Source organism: Crocodylus porosus, unplaced genomic scaffold (assembly GCF_001723895.1).
Source record: "Crocodylus porosus isolate Cpor-Errol unplaced genomic scaffold, CroPor_comp1, whole genome shotgun sequence".
In the NCBI taxonomy this organism is placed as follows: domain Eukaryota; kingdom Metazoa; phylum Chordata; order Crocodylia; family Crocodylidae; genus Crocodylus; species Crocodylus porosus.
The window spans coordinates 39808584-39819438 of NW_017728947.1; the positions used below are offsets into that span (position 1 = coordinate 39808584).

Sequence of the window (10855 nt, forward strand, 5' to 3'; positions counted from 1 at the left end):
CCCACCTTTTTCTGGGCCAGCTGCCTGCCTCCTTTCCTGCCATGACTTGTTGTCTCTTAATTGGCTCTTAGTAAGGTGGGAGGCTGCCCATTCTTGCCCTGATGCCAAGGGCACTATCTGAGGCTCTGTTCCTCCTCTACACTGCAGCCCAAGCCTTGCAGATGGCATCCGGGTGACACAATGCTCCCAGCCTACTGCCGGACCAAGCTTAGCCTTCGTTGTCAGGCCTCAGACACACACACACCTCGGGGTTACTAGAAATAACGGCCACAAACTAGAGGAGAGTAGATTTAGCTTGGCTATCAGGAAGAAATTCTTTACAGTGCGGGTTACCAAAATATGGAATGGGCTTCCAAGCGAGGTGGTGCTTTCCCCTATCTTGGAGATGTTCAAGAAAAGATAAGACTGGCACCTAGCTGAGGTTCTTTAAACCCAGCACTCTTTCCTGCCTAGAGCAGAGGGTTGGACTTGATGATCTACAAGGTCTCTTCCAACCCTAGAAATCTATGAAACCCACGGTGGGGCATGGATCCCACAGGGGACCCTCCAGCACATGTGCTGTTGGACTGACATGGATTACATGGTTCTGGCCCGCAGGCCAGAGTTTGGGCACTACTGGCTCAGTCTAATTACGTAGCCAGTTAGGTAGCAATCAGTCACCTTTGCTAATATTAAAGCTGCAGGTGGCAACTGCCCAAGAGCATCTCCAGGGGCCCAGCTGCAAGGTGCAAATACTGTTGTGTTTGTGGGTTTAGTTCCCCAAATCAAGAACCCCTTTAACTAGTGTGTAACAGAGGTTTCTTTATATAGACCACAGCACCCAGGCCAGCCCAGAGCCTCCTTCCAGCCCAAGCTTGAAACTGCACTCACTCAGGCAGTCCGCCCAAGGGCTTGGTGGTGTCTGATGATGCTCCCTTCTCAACACCCCCTGCAACCTTAGCTGGGCCCAGCCCGGATATCACAGCGCTCACCGGTGCCTTACAGTTAATGCCCTGACCAGAGCTGCCTGGCGGCTGCAAGTTACAGGGAAGAGGGCGGGGCGGGAGCCCTCCTGACGTCACGTCTGGAGCTACCCGGCGAACCCGCTCTGATTCCACGTGGAAGCCACAAGCCCCTGCCCGCAGGGGGCGGGACGGGGCGGGGCCGAGCGCCCACACCCTCCGGCTTACGTGCCGAGTGACCAGCTTCAGCCTCCCGCCGTGGGGGAGGAAGGGAAGAGGGTGAATCTTGCGCATGCGCTGTGTCACTAACCCGCCTTAGCCTCCTGCTGAGGCGGGGGGGAGGAGTGGTAAAAAAAGAAGAAAAAACCCCCACAAAAACAAACATCCTTCCCAAAACAAACATTCCCCAAAAACAAAGAAGGGAAAAAAAAAGGAGGGGGGCACTCTTGTGCATTCGCTGTCAAACTGATCCTCCCCGCCGTGGCGAGTGAAAGGAGGAAAAACACGCCTTTACCTTCCCTGCGGCGGTGGAGGTGGGGGGAGAAGACAGCTGCGCCAGACTCCCTCGTTCTCCTGCGCATGCGCCATCTGGCAGAACGGCCATCGTTTCCCCGCGGTGGCAGGGCGGAGCGGAGGAGGCCGCCGCGCCGGCAGGGGGCGCTGTGGCGGCGCGGACGCTCTCTGCCTGCTCGGCGGCGCAGTGCGAAGAGAGGCCCGAGCAGCGGCAGTGGCCTGGGTCCTGTTCCCGGCTGCCGGCGCCGCCCTCCCCGCACCATGCCCACCGTGGAGGAGCTGTACCGCAACTATGGGATCCTCGCCGACGCCACCGAGACCGCCGGCCAGGTGGGGCCCAGCCGCGGCCCGCAGCCCACGCTCTCCGTTGCGGCCCCGGCCTTAGCGGTCCTGCCCTGCCCCGTGGGGCGGCCTTTGTCGGGCCGGGGGGGGCCTCCCCGCGCAGCTCCTTCCAGGCGTCGGGGCCCAGGGACGGAGCCAGGTGGCCGTGGCCTCCCGCAGAGCCCGGGCCTGGGCTCGGCTCCCGCGTCGCCATCCCGAGAAACCCCCGGGGGGCGGGCGCTGAAGTGGCCCCCAGGGGCTTTGCGTCAGGGGTCTGTCTCAGGTCTTTGCCCCAGAGAGAACAGCCGGTCAGTTATTTTCCCCGTAGGCTGCACAAGAGCGAAAACGAAGAGGTGGTGCTTTCAGGGGGTCTCAGAAGGTCGAGAGTTGCTGATCCAAGTTAACATAGGGACAAAAACGATGCTGGTCCAAGCTGACAGGGTGCAAGAAGTGTGCTGCCATGCCAGGGGGTTACTAGTGAGTGAGAAGGCCTCCAAAGCAATTTATTTTAAAGTGCATGGGGATCACATAACGTTCAAGCAAGGAGTACGCATCTTAGAAATACTCTTCTCAGGTGGTGAATTGGGAATTGGAGGGAGCCTTCACCTAGCTCCAGTTGGCAGCCGTTCTTAGGGAGCTGAGAAAGAACTTGGGAGTAGAATTTGACTTTTTAAATGAATATGCTTAAAGTGACACCTGGGCAAGAGAGGATCAGCAACTGAATGTCAAATTTCTGAGAGAAACCAGTTAGTTTGGTTTTCTTTTCACCTTGTTGGTACAAATTATGTCCTTGCTTCCCTCCTCAACTTCTTTGATGTTAATCGTGGTCTTGCAATAATACGCAGTCCCATCAACCTGGTACATCACATGTGTGTCAAGGTCTGTTCATGTAGATGTGTCTGTGGGATTCAGTTGTAAAATAAAGTGGTTAGCATTATTCAGCTGAAGGTGATTTATTGCTCATGTTGGTTATAATGTTCTTTTACCCAAGTCAATAGAATTAGGATGCTTTAATGTCAGTCGTCATTGTCCAAAATGCAAACCAAAGTTTTGAATATAGCTTTTTCTTTAACAGTCAATAGTTTATAGTATTTTGTTGCTGATGACTAACTAAATTATTAATATTTTTTTTACAAATAGGATGCTGCTGTATTGATGGATAGAAAGCAGCTGAAGGTAAAATGTCTTTTTTTTTTTTTGTACCAGAGAAAAAACCCAACATGCTCTCTGCTGTCTTTTCTTCCAGCATAAAGATGCTTACCAGGTGATCTTGGATGGTGTGAAGGGAGGAGCCAAGGAGAAGCGACTAGCAGCTCAGTTTATTCCTAAATTCTTCAAGCATTTCCCTGAGCTGGCAGATTCAGCTATCAATGCCCAGCTGGACCTCTGTGAGGATGAAGATGTTTCTGTAAGGACAAGCGGTAGACAGTTTGTAGCAAGTTGCTACAAGTCATTGATGCTCTGTTTTCTTAATATCCCTTTATGTATATAAATTTTCTTTCAAAAATGCTTTTTTAATATTTAGATATTTCAAAACTCCTTTCTGTTATATAACGTAATCAGATTCACTTAAGTGCTTTTTTTTATTTAATCCAAGTGGTTCTGGTCACTTTGAATGATATAGATACCTATAACTAGGTAGATAAATGTCACTTGCAACATGAAAATGCTTATGTTAGCATCAAACCTGAAGCTTGTTCATTTCATTTGTCCTCTTCTCTCACCACATAAATCTTCCTCATTGTCTTTTTGCTCATCCTTTTTAATAAAAGGGGAGGTTCTCTAGCCAGAGACCAAAATAAATATTTATTGTGCATACATAATATATTTTTTATGACAAAGCACTTTATGGGCATGAAGCCTAACATTTGGGAGGTAAAGAAATAGTGTTTTTATTTACACATGGGAAACATAAAGCCACAAGAAATTAAGGTACTGACCCTCAGAAATCTTAAGCAGTTCTGGTTCCAGTTGTCTAACTAAAAATTGGGACAAAGTTTTTAGGATATGGATCTAGAAGCACAAAATAATTAAATATGAATGTTTTCCTTCTGAAGAGCTGCTACTTTGTTTTTTCTTCTGCACTTAGAGTCACAACCTGAATCTACTGTAATAGCATGAGAACATTTTGCTTGCTTTCTTCAGATGGTGACAGTATTTCTTTTTGACAGATACGGCGCCAAGCAATAAAGGAACTGCCTCAATTTGCCACTGGAGATAATCTTCCAAGGGTAGCAGACATACTGACCCAGCTTCTTCAGTCAGGTACACTATATAGTAATTTACCTGTCTGTTTCTTTTTAGCCTGCACTTCTGAGAGAGCATATATATTGTGGCTAGTTATAAAGCAGTTATTTTTTAACTAAGCTGTTCAGTTTTCAGGACAATTAACTATCGTTGCTTTTCTGTCCTACTTTTGCTTTAATTCTTTTCTCCCAATATTTGCTTGTCATATTGGCAGAATATGCTAACCCCTGCTTTGGCTAGGAAGAGGCCAACTGTCCTAACTTAATGCAAAGTGATTTATGGTTCTTTAGGTATTTTTTCCCTATCTTGACTGGAAGCATTTTTTGTTGTGGTGGGGTTTGTTTTTTTTTCCCTTCCCCCTCGACACTGGAATATCTTCCCCTCAGATCAGGAGACAATGAAGTTTCACATACTAGTGTCCAGAGTCCCTCGAAAATCAAGTGTTCCTGAGCATGACCTTTAATTATTATTTCATTAATCCTGAAGGCATTTGCAAAATTGTCAGTACACAATAATTTAAAATATTAAACTTAATTCAGTTTTATATGTACTATTGTGCCGATTGTTTACTGAATACTCTGAATTAATGTTTAAATGCACAGTAATTAGAAATGCATCTCAAAAATACTTCTATTTTAATAATGATTTTAATAAAATTCTCTTTTGATACAAGTTAAAATGAATGTAGTATAAAATGGGGTGTTGTTGCCATGATAATCTAGAAAATAAGCAAGCAGTAAGGCTTCTTTAGCACGAGACCTTTTATTGAACCAGCTGTATAGTTGGGAGGGATATTAGACAAGCTTTCAGGCACAAAATGCCCTTCATGTCTGAGAGTGGAAGATTTCAAAGTTCTAAAATAAATCTATAATTGGTTTTACATTGATTTATCAGTTGTTTTTACTTCGGTTATTATTGGTTTAGTCACTTAAAGTGAAATATTAAATATTTCCTTTTTTTAAAAGTTTATTGATTGTAAAGCTTTATTTTGTTTTTGACTATCATGGCAGTTTTCTGTTTATTTGGCAAATACACAATTTAAAGATTTAATGCCGGTAATGATTTGTTGTTTGTTTGTTTGTTTTTGTTAGGTATAAAACACAGAAAATGCTCCTCTTGAAACTAAAGTATTTTCCTTTTAGTTGTTCATTCCTTTCTGCATTTGAGCTCTTCAGAGATAGGCATGACTGTGTTTTTTCTCCCCCCAGATGATTCTGCAGAATTCAACTTGGTGAACAACGCTCTGCTGAGTATATTTAAGATGGATGCTAAAGGTAAAGGACAAAACAACATGTTTATTGTTTTAACTGGGGTGCCTACAGATGCATGTACGTGACACTTTCAGCCCTGAAAATCCAAGTGCCTTCCAGTCCGTGGTAGGTACGTGAATTTAACTTGGATCTGCTGTAGGACAGTAGATGTCACATCTTGCTCTTTCATGTTGAAGATGCATTTAAGCTCTTTGGTACATATATAACTACACGTCTGTTACACTTTTGTTTAACAGTAGCACCCAAAAAGTGTTATGTTCTAGGCAAACATATGAAAGCATTATCCTTTTCCAAAATAATAGCTGTACAGCTGCATGCTGACTTATTTTAACATTACTATTAAAAAAAAAAAAAAAATTTTAGAATTTTTTTTTTTTAGGAGTTTTTCTCTGGAAAGAAAATTTATGAAACCAGATTTGTTTTATACAGCATTGTGGGATAGTTTACATTAACTGAGCTGTGTTTCTGTTTCAGGGACATTGGGAGGCTTATTTAGTCAGATTCTTCAGGGAGAGGATATTGTGAGAGAACGAGCCATCAAGTTCCTTTCTACAAAACTCAAAACCCTGCCTGAGGAAGTGCTAACAAAGGAAGTAGAGGAGTTCATATTAACTGAATCAAAGAAAGTGAGTGTCACAACTTGTTTCTAAGGTGGATTTTGTTAAATCAACTTTTTACAATGGTAATGTTTCCAGATTTTGCTTAAAAGCTCCATGCAGTAAGTAAGCTAAGAATACTTGATTAAAAAAATTATTGGTCAAGTGAAATAAGGCCTTAGTCTCAGTGCCATTTGTCACACTGAAACCCTGTATTTATTTTAACCTGGAGAGAGTATACAGGCATATTACACCCTCTGCCTTTATCAGTGGGGGTGTTTTGTGCAGGAAGCTGAAACTGAATGTTTCAATAGTTACACTGTTTGCCCGCTAAAGTGAAATAGGGAATGCATATTACAAATGGCCCCAGTGGAAAGCGTTGTTTTGTTTTTTGTTTTTATCTTAAGGTTCTGGAAGATGTGACAGGTGAGGAATTTGTTCTGTTCATGAAGATACTGTCTGGCTTAAAAAGCTTACAGACTGTAAGTGGAAGGCAGCAACTGGTGGAACTGGTGGCTGAGCAGGCTGACCTAGAGCAAACATTTAATCCATCTGATCCAGATTGTGTGGACAGACTTTTGCAGTGCACTCGGCAGGCAGTACCACTCTTCTCGGTATGCATTGCTTTCTTTTCTGTTGATTGTGTCATCACAAAGGTTCCTTCAGTGTCCTGACTTCATTAAAATGTCATAGGTAGTCTTTTAGAAATGTTTTATTTGGAATCAGAAAAAACAATTATACTTTAAACATTTTAGTGAATCTAGTTGATGCACTAGACTAGGACTTAGTTGTGTATATAGCTTTGCTATGTCTTCCTTTGTGAACTTCATCCAGTTACTTGATCTTTCCAAATACTCCCATCCGTAAAATGAACAGCCCTCAAATGGTGATGGTTTCCATCACTGTTGCCTGTCTTATCATATGCTCTTACATCCAAGAGACTTGACAGTCCAGATTGGTATCTAGGGGTATTTGTAGCACAGAAGGACCTGAACAGCTTCTGAAACATGTTCAGCAGAACATTGTCACCTTTTGCTGGTGTTGCAAGGGAAAGTCATTCAAGGCAATACTTAAAGGCATAGACAGGGCTGGCCAGATGACATAGCTGAGACAGTTTTCATGGACAGGCTTTATGTTTGTGCCTGGAGAAAAGCTTTTCTCCCAGCAAAAAGAGCGTACAGCCGTTCAAGGGAATTCTTGTGGAATATAATTGGCTCTTCTGCAGAAAGGGTAAATTATTTCTCACCTAGAAGGTGTCATCCCTCCCGGTACTCTTGGATGTTGTGGTCATCCAGTATTCAAAGAATTCTCACCTTGGTATCTACTCCCTGAAAGCCTGTGCAGGAGCAAGCACTATCAAGGAGCCCTGTAGGGACTTGTCCTTGGACAATCCTTCTGCCCTCCACCCACCCCACAGTCATCTGATTGACAGGAAGTTAGATGCATTCTTCTGCAACAGAAACCTTCCTTGACTCTGGGAGGGCTCCAGCCTGAGATAGCTGCCTCCTGCTCCCTGCACTCCTCAGGGTTGAACACAGTGAATGGGGCAAAGTCTGTTTCCCTCCAGCCCTGCTACTTCCTTCTTCATTTGGTTGGTGCAGTCTACCAGGGTTGTCTGTTGACAGCCTGTTGCCTGTGGCTTTCTATTGTCCCCTTCCCTGGCAGGAGAAGGAGGCAGACTATCAATCAGTTGGCTCCCATAAGGGCAGGGGTGACCCAAGGAGCAGCCCTCTAGTGCCCTCTGACTAGAAAGCTCTGCTATGTAGCTCTTTAACCACAGGGTTGGAATGCATGTACACTCAAACTCCTGAGCCATTTTTTCTACTGCTAAAAAATTCACATAAATTATTAACAGTAGAATGAATTGCCTGTCCATGGATACACAGAGTACCACTTCTGCAAAGAGGTACTTCACCTGAATTTTAGCCTATTTCTCATAGCATCTTAACACTGGCACAGGGCAGGCAACAGGGATAACCTCTAATAAAAGTCCTTGGATACTTTTTATTAATTGGAGATTGTTACAAGATTCCAAACTACTCTGAGGACAGAAATAGTGCGTATCTTTCAGGTATTCTGTAAGCTGTGCCTGATACCTTATCCCTGGCCTGACCTTGCACTGTCCATTCCCAGCTGACACAGCTGACTTTTGGATCTTTTGCTTGCCCTCTGCTTCACTTGGTGAAGGTTAAGAACATTAAAAAACATTTCCTGTAGTAGAAAGAAGCTGAGTGTCTGATAGTAGTACCCTGTGACAAAATTTAAGGATTAATTAACGTTCACTGCAAAGCAAATTGTAACATTTTAAAGCCCATTTGCTATAAAAAGGAACAATTATAGATGGGAAGAAAATGTACTCATGAAGTATTTTAAACTGTATTTTAAATTCATTGTCTTTACACTGAATTTTAGCTAACTGGAAGAGGCTCTTAATTTGGGGGTAGAAAGGAGTGAGGAGCGACTAAGTATAAAAACCAGATAGAGTAGGCAGAAGATCTCTACTTGGGCAGCTAAGGAAGAAAAAATCCCTTTAGATCAGAGCTGTGTGGTAATCTCATTGTCTTCATTAAATTTTACAGAAAAATGTTCATTCCACAAGATTTGTTACTTACTTCTGTGAGCATGTGCTGCCAAACCTCAGCTCACTCACTACCCCAGTGGAGGGCCTGGATATCCAGTTAGAGGTAAGTCAAGTCTAACACATGCACGAATTCAGTTACTTGTAAAATTAGGCTTGTTCCAAAATGGTGTTTAATTTTCAGCTTTTAGGAACCAACTCTCTTCAAGAAAGACTTCCAACCTACTACTATAGCTTGCACAAATAGGGATCTTTTTCTGAAGCATTTGGCAGTAGGCACTAATTTGAGGCAGGATTCTAGAGGAGGTGGACTAATTTAGTAGTGACTATGCTGCTGTAAAAGCCTAAAATATAGCTTTTTAAAAAATGCTTCTTTATTTGATGTGTGCCTTTGTGCTGCCTTGGTGCATTAGGCAAGGGAATAATTAATACCTGTACAGTTCATTTTAACCAGTGCTGCAGTTTCGGGTGCTTGGTGTGGATCTTATTGTAGGTACATGTGTACCTTAATCTTGTAATACTATATATTTTGACTAGTAAAGTCCATTTTAAGGCTTCATGAAAACTTTTCCTCTTTGTTCTTCCATATGATGGCTTAAAGTCTTGCCTGCTCTGCCATTCCCTCAGTTTCTTTTTACTACTCCAAACAGAAAGATGGAAGTATCCTCTAGTTCTTTAGCTCAGGCTAAAATTCAAAACCTGCAAATTGTCAGAGCCACTTATGTAAGAACATTTTATTTGCCAAGACCCTACGCCAGTGGATTTATTGGTGATGCTATCCAGGCCCACCTATGCATTGTGTGCACACTCAGCGTTCTTCTGTGATATAATGGTTGACTTGAAGCCTTCAGGCCTGGTCTCTCGCAGGATGGATCAGTTCTCTTAAAGGAGAGACAGATGTCTATTCTGTTTAGAGGAATTGCACATTCAGAGCAGATGCTTGATATGCTTATCCTTTATCTATATCTTGTGAGTCACAAAATATGAGACTGAAGTTCCATCTTCCAGGACAATCCAGGAATCCTATTAATGGATAACCCAACATTATTTAATGCTTCCTAAAGTACATTGGGAGCACTTAAGATCACCTTGGAGACACCAAGGTTGAGGAGAAACGTAGTGCTGGCATCAGCACCAAAATTCATCTGTTCTTTGATGCTGAACTTGAGCATGGGTAAGGACACTTGAGGAGAAAGTCAAAACATCACTCTGTGTACTTTCATAGGGATAGGTGCAGTAAAGCCCTGGGGAAAATTCTTCCACCTTCTCACAGTGTCAAGGGAGGGAGAGGAGTATACTGTGATGCAGAAAATCCACTGTTAATTCTCACCTTGGTATCTACTCTAGCTATAAGAGAAAAGGACCTGGGCAGAGCCAGACCTATTATTGATACTAAGATTTAAAGTATCACTAGTACAAACTCTGGTACCAAAAAGCATGTTATGCTTTGGTGGCCCACAGAGGGCATTTCCTCATTACTGTCACTGAGAAATATATTTCCTTGATCATTAAAATGTGTGTATTTCCCATGAGAGGTCTGCTCTCACTTCCACCAAAGGTCTATCAACACTGTAGGGGGCGTCCTTTCTGGTTAGTCCTTGCTCACATGCACCAAACCCAGGAATGTAGCAGTGCCCCACCATCTCCATCATCAGTTTCTCTCAATATCTCTCTTCACTGTGCTTAATAGGGGCAGCCATGGAATGGTTTTACTGCTGTATTTCCAGGCTTTGTTCATGTGTGGCCCAGTCAAAATACAGTCCTGTGTGCATCACATGCAGACTTTACAGTAGTGGTCACCAACTGGTTGATCAGGATCAACTGGTAGATCCCAGAGCCTCTTGCAATCAATCCTGGGCTGGGAGGACTGAGCATGCTTGCATATGCATGTGCCTCACCCCCACAGCCCAGCAGGTCAGTCAGTGGGGTAGGGGTAAGGGAAGAGGTGGGGGCCAGAGTGCAGGAGCAAGTCGGTGAAGGGGGCCCCAGCCAGATGGGTGGTTGGAGGATCAGGCTCAGGCAGCTTATCGGGGGGGAACGGGACTCCCGCCACTGTGTATACCCTCGCGGAGTCCCCGGGGGTCATATGCCCTGCCATCTGTGCCCGGTGGAAGTGGCTGCTGCTGCAGGCTAGGCTTTCTGCCCTAAGCCCTGCTTTAGCTGGCCCAGGAGTGGCTCAACATCACATGCAACTCGTTCTGGGCTGAGCTTTGTCCCCTGCCCACCCAGCAATCAAATGCACGTGGTGTTGGGCCTCTTCCAAGACAGCTGCAGCAGGGCTCGGGGCACAAAGCCCAGCCTGCAGCGGGAGCCACCTCCACTGCACAGATCGGGGAGTCCTGTGCCCCCACAAAGTGGAGCAGCATGGACAGCTGGTACAGTGATGAG

At 44.3% G+C, this 10855-nt stretch overlaps 1 protein-coding gene across 1 annotated transcript in view; it reads left to right on the top strand.

Moving 5' to 3' along the window:
- The first annotated feature begins 1616 nt into the window (after positions 1-1616).
- The window catches only part of API5 (apoptosis inhibitor 5), a 22016-nt gene continuing 12777 nt past the window's right edge, over positions 1617-10855 (top strand). The window contains exons 1-7 of the mRNA XM_019551922.1: positions 1617-1784; positions 3022-3183; positions 3947-4040; positions 5231-5296; positions 5768-5919; positions 6297-6503; positions 8469-8573. Coding sequence (XP_019407467.1) covers positions 1716-1784; positions 3022-3183; positions 3947-4040; positions 5231-5296; positions 5768-5919; positions 6297-6503; positions 8469-8573 — 855 coding nt within the window. The 5' untranslated portion in view covers positions 1617-1715. The remainder of the gene's footprint in view (positions 1785-3021; positions 3184-3946; positions 4041-5230; positions 5297-5767; positions 5920-6296; positions 6504-8468; positions 8574-10855) is intronic.